At 45.8% G+C, this 18397-nt stretch overlaps 1 protein-coding gene across 1 annotated transcript; it reads right to left on the bottom strand.

The window, feature by feature from the left end:
- Positions 1-4399: 4399 nt before the first annotated feature.
- Positions 4400-14803, bottom strand: Armcx4 (armadillo repeat containing X-linked 4). Its single transcript, XM_032889443.1, is given in 8 exon segments — positions 4400-6775; positions 6890-8368; positions 8370-9056; positions 9058-9081; positions 9083-10026; positions 10029-12026; positions 13230-13301; positions 14671-14803. Coding segments are annotated over 8 exon segments (7368 nt in total). The 3' UTR covers positions 4400-4744.
- Positions 14804-18397: the final 3594 nt, after the last annotated feature.

Genomic DNA, 18397 nt, shown 5'->3' with positions numbered 1-18397 from the left:
GCTGGATCCTCTGCAAGAACAACAAGTGCTCTTAATGAGCCTTGTCTCCAGGCCCATTTTTCAAGTTTTGACATATGGTGCCAGACAATGCTTTCCCTGCCATCAGCAAATTCTCTAACCATTCTTCTGCCACTCTATTCATATTTCTATCTCTGCAACATACCACTGACGATGGAGTTTGCATCCGGTCAAGCAACCGGTCAGCAAATGATGTCTAGAATATTTCTTCCCGGTGTTTGCCTTCTTGAACAACTTCTTGTATTGATTCTTGAAGGTTTGTTCTCTTGGGAGCAAGCAAAGACAGAATATAGCATGATGGTCTTTATTAGGGAATCCTATGGGATCAGCATCCATTGAAAGGAAAAGAAGAAAGCTGGACCAGACAGAGACAATTGGATATAAAATGCCCCCAGGAAATTGAGCAGGTGATTTTGGGGCGATGGCTATCTTCAGTTGATGCAATTTTGACAAGTTATGACATCTGAGAGCCGTCTACTAACATCATTCCTAACAAATGAATGAAGTACTTTTATTCTTGAAAAGGGATCAGGCATCAGATGGTGAATCCACTACAATGAGATACTTTTATTTTTTTGAGACAGTGTCTCTGTACATAGCTGTGGCTATCCTGGCACTCATTATGTAAACCAGCTGGTCTCAAACTTAAGAAAATCCTTCCTTGTCTCTGCTTCTGCCTTCTAAATGCTAGGATTAAAGGTGTGGGCCACCATTTCTTTACAAGGTGGTCCTCAAACACTAGCCTTAAGAATTGTTTTGTTTTGTTTTTGTTTTTATGATGCCTCATTATTTTGTCCAACCTTTCTGATTCAGTCCTCTGATTAGCTAGGATAATAAGTCTGTGCCACTGAATATAGATCAATAATACTTTGATTTTATAGAACAGTTTCAGAGAATAAAATTTAAACACTAACAGGTTAATTTAGACATGCATTTAAATCCTTAAGTTATACCTTCCAAATATTTAGACTTAATATGTGAATCTTTAGAATTTTGCTCTTGGGTTTTCAATTGCAACTGACAGTTCTACCCATCTAAAATATATTCTTTTATCTTGGGTTAAACTATACAGGGATCTTCTATTTATTATATAAAAGTTATAAAACACAGATGCTTTTAAAATCATAGGGCTCTTGAGAGGACTTTGATTCCCAGCACCTCCGTGGTGGTTCACAACCATCCGTATACCAAATACCAGAGGATTCAAGACCACTTTCCAGCTTCTATGAGCATTAGGCATAGGCATACACATGTTGCACATACACCCATGCAGGTAAACACTCATACACAGAAAGGTAAAGGAAGCTGCAGCGGCAGATGTCTTTAATGCCAGCACCCAAGAGACAGAGGCAAGTGGATTCCAGTGAGTTCATAGCCAGCCTGGTCTACAGGGTGAGTTCCAAACAGCCAGGGCTACATGGTGAGACTTTGTGTCAAAAAATAAAGAATAAGTAAATCTTTTTTAATCATAAGAAAAAATAAAACCTCTGATCAGTCTAACCAACACCTATAAAAATAGTCAATGTTCTCGTAGTATATGCAAGTTCATTTTTAGAGGACAATGTTGTTTGATGTGTATGTGTTTATACGTGTGTGTGCCCACATAGGAGATGCACGTGCTTGTGGAGGTCAGAGGTCAATTCAGGTGATTTCCTCTACTGGTTCTCCTAATTGTGGGTGGAGGAGCTGTTAAAGATGAATTTAATTTTTTAATTGATGTTTAAGTGTGAATCTGAATGTATACCATAGGTATGTGTGTGTGCATGGGTGCTGGAAGAGGGTGTCAGATCCCTTGAAGCTGGAGTTTTAAATGGTTGTCAGCTGCCCTACATGGGTGCTGAGAAATGCTCTAGGGTCCTTTGCAAGAGCAGCAAGTGTTTGTAAGGCTGAACTATCTCATTGGCCTTCCACCTTGATTGTTGTGGTGGTTGTAGTGCTGGTGGCTTTCAGGCACTGTCACTCACTGAACCTGGAGCTCACCAATTGTCTAGATTGGCTGAGCAGCAAGGCAGCAGCAGCAGGATCATCCTGTGCCTGAGTCAACAGTACAGGGATTGCAGGCAAGCGCTACTAGTTTAGCTTTTTACATGAGTACTGTAGATCCAAACACAATCCCCCATGATTGCACAGCAAGCACATCACTACATCAATCTCCTTACTCCATTGGGGATCATTTAAATGCACATTTTTTTTCACAGAAAGCATATATGCTTCTATAGTCTATCGTCCTACTGAGGATTGTATGCTGAATTCTGTCATAAAGGTAGATGTCTATTTTAAATAACCGAATACTTTTTAACTCTTCAGAAGAGTTTGAAGATGAATAACTTGTTGCAAGCTGATTGTTTAATTTGTTCCCCAAAACAGATTTCTACAAGAAGAATTATTGGACTGAGGAACATACTCAGGCTAGAGAGACAGCTCAGAGGGTAAAGGCAGTTGCTGCCAAGCCTGACAACCTGAGTTCAATACCCAGAGCCCACGTGGTGAAAGGAGAGAACTCACTCCTACATGGCAAGCTCCTTCACCAACACACACACACACACACACACACACACACACACACACACACCACACACACACACACACACACACACACACACACATCACACACCACACTACACACACACACACACATACACACACACACACACACACACACTCACACACACATACACACACACACACACACACACTCACACACACTCACACACACACACACACACACACACACACACACACACATTCTCACACACACTCACACACACATACTCATACACACATACACTCACACACACATACACACACTCACACATACACACTCATACACACACTCACACACCTACACACACACACAGTCACACATACATAAACACACACATTTATTTTTATGAGCATCAGTGTGTTGCTTGCATATATGTCTGTGTGAGAATGCCAAATCCCCTAGAACTGGAATTAGACAGTTGTAAGCTGCCATGTAGATGCTGGGAATTGAACTCAGGACCTCTGGAAGAGCAGCCATTGCTCTTTACTGCTCAGCCATCTCTCCAGCCCCTTCCTGGAACCTGTATTGCTATGAATTTGTATTTGTATTGCTATAAAGCTTTGGATAAACTGTAAGAATCCCACATGTACTCTCCACCCACAAACTAGGCCGAACTGCTAAAACATTTTATTTTTTCCTTTACTAATTTCCTTTTCCTAGTTTCTTTTTGAATACAGAGAAACGAAGTCTGTAGATAAGGACTGCAATGCTCAGGAACATACCTTCTATGCTGCCACAGTCTGAATGCTCACACACACACACACACACACACACACACACACACACACACACACACACACACAGCCCCTGCCAACACTGTGAAGTGGAAGAAATTTGGATCCCTGTGTGTCTCAACATCATTCTTGATGGTTCTGTGAAAACCCACTCCAACCAATCTTACTAAAGAAATCCTGATGCAAATACTAACTTTTATTTTCTTTCAACTATAGTTTCTTATTAAGTCAAAATTATTTTATTACATACTTCTATAGACACCAGAGGTGGCTATGAAAGAGGACACGTTCCCATGGACTCCACAACCCTAAAAGAAAACTGATTCTTTTTCTTTGTCCCCAGAATAGGTTGGAGCACCTACTCATTACAAGGCCTTCTGACCCAAGGCACAGTGACTCAGGCCTACCCTTCCAATACTTGGAAAGCTGAGGTTAGAGGATTGACAGGAATTCAAGGCCAGCCTTGACTACATAGTGAGTCACAAAGGAGAGATAGCTCACTTATTTGCTATCCTTACAATCCCACAGGAATGAATGACATTTCAGACGTTTATCATCTCATGCCTTGGCTATGGTGGTAGCTGCCTAGCTTGTTTGCCTATCTCTAGTCACCATTCTTGTCCTCACTCCAACTTTGGACACATGCTGAACACAAACCAATCATTTTACTTTCCTTCCAGCCTCTGGTCGTGGAAGTCCTTGATGTTTCTAAGGGATAGATATAAGATTCAAACACTCTAGATTAGCAATCAGAGGTGCTCTGTAGACAGAAGCCAGGCGAATTTCCTCTCTTTTATTTCCTCTCACGGCCCTGCTCAAACATTCTACCCAAGGCTAGCCAGAACTGGATTCCCACTTCCTTGTCTTTCTTCCTCAAATGGCCTTTTTGACCTTTCCCAACGGTTTGCTTGAAAAGACTTCCTTTTCCATAAAGCAGCCCCTGGGTACTGACACATTGTGCAGCAGTTTTTGCTGTCTCTAAGCACTAATAGGAAGCAGCTGTGTGTGACCAACAGCCCAGCAGTCTGTGACTCCTGATTTGATTGCCATATATCTTATCTTTGTGAACAGATCATAAAGCCAAGAATGAACACAACATCTCTTCTTCCACTTCTTAAAACACACAAGTTTATTGATGACACAAAAATAAAGTCTCAAATGTATAAACATAAGTCCACACAAAGGACCAAAGATTACCTTACTTATGAAGAATCGGTTGGCTTTTGCTCATGAAGCATACTAAAAATATCTCAATCCAGACAAGATAAAAATTGACACATGTATTTTCAGCACAGGCGGGAACTCATTTGGTGTTCATCAAACTGTCCAGCTCTAGATCCTCGTAGGCAACATCAGTTTCAAAGTTCTAATGCAAGGTACAGTGTGCATCATGTCCAGGAGGCAAAAACAAAACATTACTCAAACTTTTGGGGAAACGGATAGACAGTCAGAGTTTATTTATCAATACCTCAACTTTTTCTTTCACCTCTGGGTCACTACAATCTGCTGCTAAGGCTCTAAGTTTCTTGGCACAGGCTTTAGGTCGTTGAAACAGGAAATAAAGGGAGGTTTTACTGAAGCGGTCTTGGGGATATGTTTTCCCTCTTTTCTTAAAATGATGGTTTATATTTTCAAAAAGTAAAAGAGCATTAAGGATATTTTCTTTCGTCTCTTTCTTGCTAAAAATGTTGATCAGTGCTGTTGGTGCGTTGGCAATTAGCAGGTCTCTTGTCATGGATGGATTTTTAGAGAAATTCACAAGCATTCCTAAAACATGGTCTTTAGTTTCTCCGCTTCCCAGAGCCAACAAACGGAGAAACTCTGAAATATAATTGGTAACCATATGCTGATACTCACTAGTAATAGTCAGGTGCCTTATCAATCTGAGTCCAGCCACTTGCACATTTGAATTCAAGGGATAAGTGACAGTATCTTCACATACTTGACTTAAATATGTCTTAACCTTTCTATGGTTTTCAGCAGCAACTGAGAGGTTATTCAGTGCATTTAAAGCCTTTTGCCGGACATTGGGATAGGGATTGCTCAATAAGCTTTGGATAACTGAAATTCCACCTATATTCCGATCAATTTCCTGGGGATAAGGATAATCAGCACTGTTATACAGAGCATTGGTGGCTATTTCGTGAACAGAAGGATCTTCAGTCATTTCGATCATGCAGATGAGTTTTTCAAGATCGTGTGGATCCAGATTGACCGTACGTTTACAGCGGCAGTTGCACGAGTGCACCTTGACTCCAGGATTGACTTGCCTTCTGAAGCCATCTTCCCCTGGAAAGCTGGTTTTGTGTAATAACTTGCTTTCCGAACAAACAATGGCTCCATCCCATACACCCATTCCTGCCCCAGGGACCATGGATGGATATATACCCCTTGATTCCGTTGTCTTTTTGGCTTTCACCTGAGATGAAGACTCATTTTCACATCTGCTTTCATTACCAGTATAGAACCAGGACCTTATGTCAACTCCATTAGCAGCATCAAACTGCCCTTTAGTGTCGTCAGCCTTATCCCCAGTCCCAGATTCAGAATTAACGTCTTTTTCATTTGTAGATCTAAGGTCATTACTGTCCTCTCTCTCGGCCCCGAATAGGGTTCTTAGACTGATCTCTTCAATACCAGGGCTGGATTCTCTACTTAGTTCATCCTCCTCCTCATCTTCATCATCATTTACATTTGTAGATAAAGTCCAAGACCCTAAGCCATTCCCAGCCTCAGCCCCAAGCCCAGACCCTTTAGTGGTTGAGTTTTGATTCCAAAACCAAAACCCCATACTGGTCTCAGCCCCAGCCTCAGCCACAACTCCAGCCCCAGGCTCAGGCTCAACCCCAAGCCTAGACCCTTTAGTAGCTTGATCCCCATCCCAGGACCAAAATTCCATGCTGGCCTCAGCCACAGCCTCTGCCCCAGCCTGAGCTCCTGTCCCAACTCCAGCCTCAGCCTCAGTCCCAAGGCTAGACCCTTTAGTGCCTCCATCTCCATCCCAGAACCAAAATCCCATGCTAGTCTCAGCCACAGCCTCTGCCCCCACACCCACTCCTGTCCCTGTCCCTGTCCCTGTCCCTGTCCCTGTCCCTGTCCCTGTCTCTGGCTCTGTCCCTGTCCCTGTTCCAATTCCAGCCTCGGCTTTAGCCTCTGTACCAAGCTTAGACTCTTTAGTAGCTGCATCTCCATTCCAGAACCAAAATCCCATGCTATTCTCAGTCTCGGTGTCAGCCTCTGCTCCTCCCCCAAGTCCAGCCTCAGCCTCCGCTCCAAGCCTAGACCCTTTAGTGGTGCCATCTCCATTCCAGGGCCAAAACCCCATTCCAGCTTCAGCTGCAGCCCCTGCCTCAACTCTAGCCCCTGTCTCAGCTCCGGCTTCAGAATCAGTTGCAACTGCTGCCCCAGCCTCAGCCCTAGTCCCTCGCACCTCAGCCTCAACCGCAATCTCGGCCTCAACCGCAATCTCAGCCTCAGGCTCAACCGCAATCTCAGCCTCAGGCTCAACCGCAATCTCAGCCTCAGGCTCAACCACAATCTCAGCCTCAGGCTCAACCACAATCTCAGCCTCAGGCTCAACCGCAATCTCAGCCTCAGCCGCAGCCTCAGGTCTAGCCTTTGATGCAGGCTCAACTTCAGCCTGAGCTCCAGCCACAGTGTCGGTCTCACTGCCAGCACAGGTGCCTGGAAATGCTGTCTCTTCAGACCTGGCCCAGGATTCAGCACTAGTCTTCTTTTCATCCCCTACACCAGAACTAATGATGGTTTCTTCCCTAGTCCCTGACGTGGATTCAGTACTGGCCTCCTCTTTCATCTCAGCTACAGGCAAAATAGTAGCCTCTTCTGTCCAGCACCAAGACCCTATAAAGGCCTCACTCCCGGGCCCAAACCAAAATCCTTCATTAGCCTCCACCTCAGCACTGACAAGGAATCTTCCACTGGCCTGATCCTCAGACCTAACCCAGGACCCTCCACCGGCCTGGTCTTGAGAGTCTAGCCTAGATCCTCCACTGGCTTCATTACTAGCCCTAGACCCAGGCCAGGATTCTCCACTAGTCTGGTCCCCAGCGCCAGACCAGGAGCCTCCTCCACATGACTGATCTTCAAATCCAGATTTAGTACAGCCACTAGTCTGATCCACAGGCCCAATCCAAGACCCTCCACTGACCTGATTCCCCATACCAGGCCAGGACCCACCACTGGACTGATCAGTGGACCCTCCAATAACATGACCACCAGTGCCACCCCAGGAAACTCCTGCACTAGACTGATCCTCAGACACAGCTGGCCTGGATCCTCCAGTGGTCTGGTCCCCAGCACCAGCCCAGAATCCTCCTCCAATGCTCTGATCCTCAAATCCAGGTTTGGGACAGCCACCAACTTGATCACCAGTCCAGGACACTGCACTGACCTGAGGCCCAGTGCCAAGCCAGGCCCCACCACTAGTCTGGTTCATGTGCACTGGCTTTGACCCTCCAACATCCTGAGTCCCGGGCCCAACCCAAGAGCCACCTCCAATATTCTGAGTCCCACTGTAAGTACAGTACCATCCACTGGTCTGATCTCCAGTGCCAGGCCAAGACTCTCCATTCGATTGGTCCCTGGGACCCAGCCTAGATTCTCCGCCAGACTGGTCCCCAGATCCAGTCCAGCATCCTCCTCCACTAGACTGATCTACTCCACTAGCAGCCATTTCTCCAGAGACAGGCTGAGACTCTGAGCTAGCCTGGTCCAAAGGCCCAACCAAGAATCCTCCACTGAGTTGGTCGCCAGAATCTGTCCAGGATCTCGCAGCAGACTGGTCCTCAGACACTGACTTGGAACCTCCACTAGGCTGGCCAATAGTGCCAGTCCAAGACCCTTCATCACTAGTCTGATTCTCAAAACCAGGTTTGGTTGCACCATCTGGCTGATCACCAGTCCCAGTCCAAGATCTTTCCCCAGCCAGATTCCTAGTGCCAGCCCATGAGCCACTACCAGACTGCTCTGCAGACCCTGATGTAGATCCTCCAACAGCCTGCTCCCCAGTTCCAACCCAGGATGTACCAGCAGCTGGATCTACAGTTCCCAAGCCTGGATGCTGCACTGCTTTGGTCTACAGCCTCAGTCCAAGACCTTCCACTCGACTGATCCTCAGATCCCAACCTGGACTCTCCACTAGTCTGAACTACAGTCCAAGACCCCTTTTCACTGGCCTGATCTTCAAACCTCGGCTTAGCCTCACCACCAACCTGATCAGTAGTCCCTGTCCAGGACACTGCATTGGTCTGGTCTACAGCCCCAGTCCAGTATCCAATACTAACTATATTGCCAGCTCCAGCCCAAGACACTGCACCAGTCTGGTTCTCAGCCACAGTCCAGGTCCCAGTAGCCTGATCCACAACCCAGGATACTCCACTGGCCTGGACTGTAGGCCACGACCCATCACTAACCTGACTCACAGCCCAGGGCCCAGCAATGGCCTGGTTTCCAGAGACAACCCAAGAACCTGCAGTGATCTGGTTCTCAGCCCCAGTCCAGGAAGCTGCAGTGGCTTTGTCTCCAACCCAGGTCCCCTCACTCGTCTGAGCTCCTGCCCAGAGTGCTCCACTGGCCTGGTCACCAGCACTTACCCAGGACCCAAGAGCAACCTCATTCTCCGTCCTAGCCCCAGTCCAGGACTTAATGCTAGTGTCATCACAAGCCACAGCCCAGGAGCTCACAATGCCAGCCTTGTCATTAGCCCCACTCCAGGGCCCAATACTGGCTCCACTGTCATCCCTCAGTCCAGGATACACTATTCTCCCCAGTCTCCATCTATAGTCTGAAACCTAAATTTGATCCACCGCTCAGCAGCAATCCAATCCTCAACACCAATCCCATTCCAGTAGTAATCATGAATGTTAGGCTGGGTACCTGCCACAGTCACCATTTCAGAAGTGGGCACAGCCGCTACCATGGGCTTTGCGTAGATCCTATTGTCTGCAGTGGCTTCTACCTGCGAGCTGGACAGACCTTTATCCCTTGCCCCAAGCAAAGCTTCATTCTGAGAACTGACTACAGCCTGGGGCTGAGCAGAGCTCCTTGTACCTGTTCTTGCTCCTGATTTAGTACCAGCATTGGACCTAATCTTATTCCTGGCACCAAGCAAGGTTTCATTCTGTGAACTGACCACAGCCTGGGACTGGGCAGAGCCCCTTGAACCTACCCCAGCCTCTGCCTTAGGTGTAGCATTGGAACTACCCCTGACCTTATTTCTGGCACCAAGCAAGGCCTCTGCCTGGGAAGAAGCCAAAGCCAGTATTGTACTCGCCCCAGACTCTGCCTTAGGCACAGAACTGGAATTACCCCTAGCCTTATTTCTGGCACCAAGCGAGGCCTCAGCCTGGGGCTGAATACAGTCTGTTGTACCTGCCCCAGCTTCTGCCTTAGGCACAGCATTGGAATTACCCTTGACCTTATTCTTGGAACCAGGTAAGGTCTCACCCTGGGAATTTGCCACAGCCTTGGCATGGACAGAGCCCATTGTACCTGCCCCAGTATCTTGTTTAGACACAGCATTAGAATTGCCCTTGACCTTAGTCTTGGTACCAGTCAAGGCAATACCCTGGGAAGCAGCCACAGACTGGGGACAGGCGCCGACCCCAGCCTCTGCCTTAGGCACATTGGGATTGCTCTTAACTTTATTCTTGGCACCGGGTAAGGCCTCACTGTGGGAACTGGCTACAGTCTGGGACTGGGCAGAACCGTTGTATCTGGCCCAGCCCCTGCTTTAGGCACAGAATTCCGATTACCCTTGGCCTTATTCTTGGCTCCAGGGGTGGTCTCACCTTGGGAATTGCTCACAACATTAGTCTGGGCAGAGCTTGTTGGAGCTGTCCCAGCCTCTGTCTTAGGCATAGGATTCGGATTGCCCTTGACCTTATTCTTAGTACCAGGCAAGACCTCATTCTGGCAATTGACCACAGGCTGTGGCTGACCACAGGCTTTCTGGTCTGCCTTTGCCCCTGCTTTAGAAACAGCATTAGAGTCACTTTTGCTATCAACCTTGGAATCAGACAAGGCCTCAGCTTTGGTCCCAGCCTGAGGCTGTGCACACGTTTTCGTGTCCGTCGCAGCTGCTGCCTTACACTTGGCTTTGGCTTTACCTCTAGCCTTACCTTTAGTATTAGGTAAGGCTTCACCCTGGCTCTGGGCCGTAGCCTGAGCTCCTTCCTTAGATGTGGTATTGGCATTGTCCTTAGCCTTGATTTTGCCATCTGGCAAGTCATCACCCTGGACATTGGCTACAGGCTCAGTCTGGGTAGGGGAAACCATGTCTATACCAGTCTCTGCCTTAGCCATGACATTGTTATCACTTCGGTTTTTATCCCCGGGATCAGACAAGGCATCAGTCTGCAAATTGGTTTTGGTGTTTGCCTTGGCCCCTGCTTTAGCCAGTGCACTGGCATTACCTCTACCCTTAACCTTGGCATCAGGCATGGCTTCAGTCTGATCACTGGTTACAGTTTGAGGCTGAGTATGTGTTACGTCAGCATCAGTCATTGCCTTAACACTGGCAGCTTCCCCACCGTCCATCATGGCACCAGACGTTGCCTCAGCCTCTGTCTTGGCCACAGTCTCAGGTTGTATTATACAAGTTCTTATATCTGTCTCTGCTTCACAAATGTCATTTGCATTGTCCCAAGCATCATTCTTTGCCCCTGGCACAGCTTCAGTCAGAATGTTGGCAGCAGTATGAGGCTGACCAGAAGCCTTCATATCTACTCCAGACCCTGCCTTAGGCATGTTTCTGAGATCCTCCTGGCTGTCAGTCTTGGCACCAGCCATATCATCACTTTTGACTATGGTCACAGCCTGAGACTGTGCATAGGACTTCATGGCCACTCCAGCCACTACAACAGACAAATCATTAGGATTCTCCTTAGTAGCAACTGTGGCATCAAGCCTAGCCTCAGCTTGAGTCCTAGGCACAGCCACAGTCTCGTCCAGGGACCTCATCGTGGCTTCAGCCACAATTCCAGTCTCATTCATGCTTCCAATCTTGACTACTTCCTTGGTCACTGCCAAGACCTCACTCTGTGTCACTGTCACTCTGTTAATCTCTGTCTCTTTTTCATCCAATGTATGAGCTTCTGCTTTGGTCTGGGTCATCGCTTCTTTCTTGACCTCTGCCCTGCCAGCCATTGCCCAAGCTTTAGCTTTGGTCTGAGTCACTGCCTCTTTCTTGCCTACTGCCTCAGCCTCGGCATCAGTTTGTGTAACTGCCTCTTTCATGGTTACTTCCTTGGCTTGGGATGTGGATTCAGTCAAAGTCACTGCCTCTGCCATGACCACAGTTTCCACCAATGAACTGGTCTCAGACTGGGTCTCTATCTCTTCCTCAAGCATTGTCTTGGCCTGACAATTGTCACTGGGTCTAACTAGAACAGGGACCTTGAAGTCTACTTCAGCCACAGGCTCACCTCCTTCTCCAGATTCTGGTTCAGTCTTGATTCTAGTCTCAGCCTCTCTTCCAGCCATGGCTTCACTTGTGGCCAAGGTCTGGTTCTGTTCCCCAACCATAGTCTCCGTCTCGATTCTGGACCCATTTCTGGCAAGTCCGCTCACACTCTGTGTTCTTCCCTTGGTTAATCTGTAAATGCAGTAGCAGGTACCAGCCCAGATCACCAGTCCTGCAGTGGCCCAGCCCACATCCTGAACACGCCCATAATCTCCCCTGCTGAAAGGCACGGACAATGTATAGAGGGCTCACTAGGGCTAGGGAAAGAGGATGGTGTGTCTGGGCAATGGTGCTTTAATCACTTAAAGGCCAGCAGAGCTGCCCCTGGAAGTAGAGACCAGAAGTGGAAGAAGAAATGAATTTAACCGTCTCTTCTAACTCTCCGGCATTATTCAAATAGATATAAACAGGAACCGGAAAGGGTAGGAATGAACTTGTTAGAAGAGGATGGTTGGCAAAATTTTCACCCCTTATTTCATTTCTTCCTACGCTCCCCAATGCCCAGCCATTTTCATATGCCAAATGAATTGAGTCAAGGATGGCAGGAGGGCTAATAGTGAGTGGACGAGGGACAGAAAGTCTCAGGACTAGATTTGTAAGGGATCTCCTATGTAATAATGGTTATCATTATTATTACAGGTCCCCGCTCATACAAACCTGGAATGAACGAAGTTGCCACTTCTATCCTTCTTTTGCTTGGTGACGCACTCTGAAGTATAGAGTCATGAGACCTTTAGACCTAGAGAAATGAAGACAAAGGGAGACACAGAGAGGAGTTTGTTCTTGATGGAGCAGTCATATTATCAGCAATTTATCCTTTCAATTTGTCCAATTTCCTTAGGTGCTATAATACTCTTTTCCATAGACCAGAATCAAGGTAAAGGTTTGGGGTAAATATCAGGAATAGTGAGAAAAATGGCCGTAAAACAGAATAAGAAGCCCCTCCTGACTGTCTCTTTTGGAATGCATACTGGTCTCCACTAACCCACATTAGAGACATAGCAGGCACGTCCCTCCCTCTTACCAGTTATCCTGGTCAGAGATAATTTCCTCTTTTCTCCCTTGCTTCCATGAATCTCAGCCTCTGAAGCAGACATACAGAAGGATCTATAGACACATAGATAGATAAACAGGAAGTCATGGGAACATTGACCTTAGTAGAACAAACACCTCAATTCTTGGTTACAATGTTTGCATTGCCAGAGTCCTGAACCATTTTAACACTGTATTCCTATCTTAAGATCCCATCTCAAGGCTTCTTTGTCACAGCCCAGTCCACCGTCCCTCAAATATCCCCACTGTTTCCTGCACTGAAACGGACAGGTTGTATGGCAGCATTGCATTGTGCAAATCCACCGTATATAGACAAGGCAGAAGGGCCATCCACTGGGGTCCTTTCAAGCTCAACCCAACCTCTTTTGTCATCCCCAGCCACTACCCACCTTTATACCAACCTCCACAGTTCCAAAACAGTCTCCCCCTCTTTCGGGGGTAAAAAGCCCTACTTCAAACATGAGGAGCCCTGGGAACAAACAAAGAAAAAGGAGAGGCTGAACGCTGAGTGCTTGTGACAGCCTAGCACCAAACATCTGTGTTCTTCCGTCCTGCCTTTGGAGATTCAGAGATACAGTGGTAACCTAGGGCTTCATCTACACTGAAATGGATAAAATAGAGAGGGGAAGAGGAAAAGTGAAAAGGGAGAAAAAGAGAAAATTTATTTTTAAACCACCTGTAGGATTCTAGGTCTTTCCTCAAAAGTCCACCATTTCCTTTATTAAGATGGTCAGGTAGACACGACTGTCTGGAAACTGGAGGACGGCGGAAGAGATGGACGCCCCAGGATCCCAGGATTCTTCAATCAGAGCCTGCCATCTGCTTCCCCTGAAAGCCATCTCTAGGAGTCTCAGCGCAAGATACAAGGTATGGAGAACGGCTGTCGCTTCTGCAAAATCATTATCCCATCCCCCCAAAGGCTCTATCCAACAATAGTATCCTTTTTACACAATAATTGGAATTTTTTAATATCATCTGAAATAAATCAAAATAATCCAGAACAAAGTTTTGTCTTTGTTGGTGTTCACCATAGAATTTAAGGGAAAAGTCCGAAGCCTGTTCAGGAAACAAAGCTTAGGTAAAGTTCCTAGGTTAGCCCCACCCCACATCCTAATTATATATAAATACAATATATGCTAATATATATATACATACTCAAATATATATATACATACACACATACAAATATAACAGTGCCTACGTGGCTGCGTAGAATTCATACAGAACTTCAATGGTTCGGTATTGGTACTCACACTAACCTCCATAGATCCTGTGCAGTTCTCTTGTCTCTGTCTCCGTTTTTCCCTCGCCTCACCACAAATAGAGCCACACCGAACTATTGTCCAAAAGGAAAGAGTAAAGGCACTGAGTGCTTCGGCCAGAACCAAGGCCACACATCTCAACACTCTCCTTTATGGAATCCGGTTGTCAAAGGTCCCTCCCCTCCTTCTGAGACACCACCCCTACCGAGCCCGCCGTCCAGGCACTAAGGCCCACCATTTTCTCAGCAAATGCCACGGTGGCGCGCGCGTCCCTCCTCTGAAAGGAGCAGGAAGCCCGCGGACATGTGCGGACGCCCATTGATGGAGTTAATTAAAGAGGATGGACATTTCCCTCTGTATTTCCCTCTAGAGACTCTTCCTACCAGCGGCCCTGTCAAAGCACGGGGTTCCCCAGCACCGATTCAGCTAGGGTCTGGGGGACGCGGGAGAATCGGAGAGGAAGGCTCCTTGAACTTGATCCAGCATGGACATCCCCCTCCTCAATCCATCTCCATTGCTCAGGGATCAAAGGCTGCAGCCCCAAGGGGGGGGTGGCGCAGCCGTCCGGGGCCCCACCTGCTCTGCTCGCCCCGGGCCCGATGCCAGCCCCGCGCGCAGGGCAGCGGGGGAGTTGGCCAGACGAGAGTGACGACTGCACCCAAGGCTGCGTCGCTCTGCAGCTCCGGGTCACGTGAGGGCCCCGCGTCATCGCTCGCCCTCCTCCTCACAACCCCCCCACTGGTCGGAAGGCAGTCAACAGGACCCCCTTCTGTACGCACAGGCAACCCCCTCCTCGCGTCCGTGCGCAAAGTCCCAGCGCGCCCCGCCCTGTCACTCATCTCTGGGCTCTCCAATCTGAGAGCCCACAAGTGTCATCACCATCTAGCGGTTGGAGTTCACCGGTCTCCGGTTACTAGGAAGGGTCTGTACCCCCACCCACTCTCAGGCCTCGGCTGTAGCCTTTTCTGCATCTTTGAAGAATCCTTTCTTTTCCTCTTAGGCTACAATACTAACGCTCCCCACTGGCTCTCTATACAACCTGCCTTCCCTTAGTAACAATTCCACCATCAAATCGGCTAGAGAAAAAGGAAAACCATGCAATCAAAGCCTTTACTTTCTTTGTCTGTATTCCCTTTTCTGTTGACATCATTTTCGCTCCCAGTAAGGGGAAAATACAGTAAAGACATTTTCATTAGCCATGAAAATGTCCAGGTTGTAAAAATTTTAAAGACTCGTTCGTTTACACAATTTTATGACACTTTAAAAAAAAAAACGTTTTCTAACTACTATAAACTGCTTTTGAGCGCTGAAAACAGATGCAATTGCTGACATTTTAAATACATTCTTTTTCCTAAACAAAGCCAGACCGTTTTTTAATGCAATCGACAAGTTAATCTTTGGAAAGACATTCAGATTTGAAAACATGATAGTTTTACAGAAATAATTGAAAGCCTTTGAGGTTTTAGTGCACTTACCTTTGCCTACCAGGTGCCTGAGTACTTCTTCACAGGAGACTCTGGATACTTTAAAGACCAAACCGAGTGAACCCAGTACTTTACAAACTAGTGACTTTAAAGGTTAATATCCAAAGATATTAACCATCTTTGTTTGTTTGTTTGTTTGGATTTTTACATCAATGTCACCACACCCACAAAAGGAGCAATGGCTACCACATAGAAAGAAAAAAAGAAAGAAAGGAGGCTTAACAGGTAGAATTTTCATCCTATCAGTGGCATGGGTGACATCTCCCCAGGTTGTGCCATTTCTCTTCTGTTGGTCACCCTGTCAGGGTTGAGCATTGAGCATTTTTCAGCAGCCATGGGCATGTTGGAACAGCTCGGCCATCAATGATCTTTCCCTCTTAGAAATGGAAGAACAAGGTCCAGGATTCCAAGTGGTCCCCAGAAGAAATGTCTTTTTACTCCCTGCCTTCCTTAATAACTTCAGCGCACCACCCTCACAAAACCCAGAATTCAGGAGCAAAAATATGCAGAAGAGTCGCCAGGCACCCACCTGTTTCCACTGGGGAATCATACTCCAAATATAAACTGTCCAGGCACCCTCCTTCTTAGAATGTTGAAATATGACACCCCAGCTTGAGGCCCTCCCTGGTGAGGGGCCCTGTGTGAAGGAGGTCCTTTCAGGAGGTGAGCCAGGAAAGCCATAATGCTTGAAAACATTACTAGTGGGTTTCCGGAATTCAAAATGTACTTTCTCTACCAAAGAAGATAATTCATCGATTGATTAACATAAAAATTTAAACCTGTGTTCATCTTTTAAAAGAAGCATAAGCTTCAGATACCAAAGAACTGATTGTAATTTAAATATCCGTACATATTATTAATAAAATAACAAATAGAAAAAAGTGCCAAAAATATAGACAGATTTATTCACAGAGGAGAAACAAAAGATCCAAATGTCCAGTAAACATATAAAAATGCTTGATTTTTAAAACATGCAAATTAAAACAACTGTGTTTAAGCTATGGCATCAAAGTTTATAAATTCAATATTATTGACTATTTAGTGGGACTATGGAGATGCCTATACTCTGTTGGAGATGGCTATTTTAATTCAATCCTTTTATAAAGGGCAATTGGGCAAAATCTATTGAACAATAAATAGAACAGCCTACAATTCTTTCCTGTGGTAATTCTACTCTTTGATATTTAGTTAAACATATCCTTAGAGAATGACATAGATATATACTGCCACACCCAAGTATGCTATTTCTTGCAGTACTATTAAGGGGTTTTTTAAATCTTGCAACAGGCTAGAGAGATGGCTCAGCAGTTAAGAGCACTTACTGCTCTCCCAGAGGTCCTGAGTTTGGTTTCCAGCACCCACAAGATGTAGCTCACAGCTGCAGGAGACCTGCTGCCCACCACTGGCTTCTGAGGGCATGCATACACACATGGCATGCCTCCACATAGACACACACACGCACGCACGCATGCACGCACTCACACACAAGTTTAAAAGTTATTGGGGGTTGAAGAGATGGCTCACGGTTTAAGAGCATTGGCTGTTGTTCTTCAAGAGGACTTGGGTTCAATCCCCAGCACCTACATAGTAGATTTTAACTGTCAGTAACTCCAGTTCTTGGGGATCTGACACCCTTACACAGACATATATGCAGGCAAAACACCAATCAATTCTTATAAAAAAATAAGTACTTTTTTAAAAAAATTATCACTAGGGGAGAGATTAAGAAATTTTGATAATTTTTTTACATTGTGAATGATTTTTTTTAAAAGAGTTAAATGTTGTATCCTGAGATGATAATTGGACTAATTCTATTATTTACTGTTTGTTTTTATAAGTACAAATAAATAATTTTCCCTTATTTGTTTTCTTTTATTTATCTTGAAACAAGATCTCAGTCTTTAGACCATGCTAACCACAAACTCATCAATCCTCCTGGATCTGCCTTCCAAATGTTGGAGTTACAGGTTGTACTACTATTCTTAGCTCTATTTTCTCTTTATGACAAGCTCCTACTACGTATGTCAAGGTAGCCTCAAATTCGGGAGTCCTCTGCCTCAACTTCCTGATCTGGATTTACAGGCACGCTCAATCTATATTTATTATCTACTGTCCTGTCCACTTCATAGGCTAACTGACCACTTACATTTCCTGTCTGAAAATGCTATTCATATCATTGTATGTTCACCCAAATCTCCTCAGTATCATTCACAAAAATGGTCCATTATTCCCCCAACTAACTTACAAAGATGGTGTATCATATATGAAATGATCATTTGTGGTCAGATCTGTTTCACTGGAATTTGTGTTTTACTGATACATGTATCTCTTCCTACCTTATAAGTGGTGTGGATTCCTAGCAAGTTTGAGTATCTGGAAGGAAAATCCTCAAATTTTTTGTTTGTTTGTTTGTTTTGAGACAGAGTCTTACCATATGCCTCTGGCTGACCTCAAACACAGGATCTGCTCTCATTTGCCTTCCAAGTTCTGAGACTGAAGGTCTGCACCACACTGTGCAGCATAGGTAATTAGTGTAGTCACTACCTTAAACACTTATCAAAGAAGTCCTCTTTGATAAATCAAAGAGATTAAGTCTTCTCTTTTACCTACGTGAAATACACAGTGCTTTATTGCTACCTGCAGTTCCTCTACTCTGCAAGCATACCAGGGTTTGTTATCCCTCCTGCTTAACTGTAACATTGTACCACTAGACCAACCTGTCTACCTTGACCAACCCTGTCCTATCTGTTTGTGCCTCAGCCTCTGGTAAATATTGTTTTACTCTCAACTGCTATGAATCCAGTTGTAGAGTTCCTCAA

Source organism: Rattus rattus, chromosome X (assembly GCF_011064425.1).
Source record: "Rattus rattus isolate New Zealand chromosome X, Rrattus_CSIRO_v1, whole genome shotgun sequence".
NCBI classification, from domain to species: domain Eukaryota; kingdom Metazoa; phylum Chordata; class Mammalia; order Rodentia; family Muridae; genus Rattus; species Rattus rattus.
Note: the sequence above shows the minus strand (reverse complement) of the source record. Positions and strands in the feature narration are given on the sequence as shown.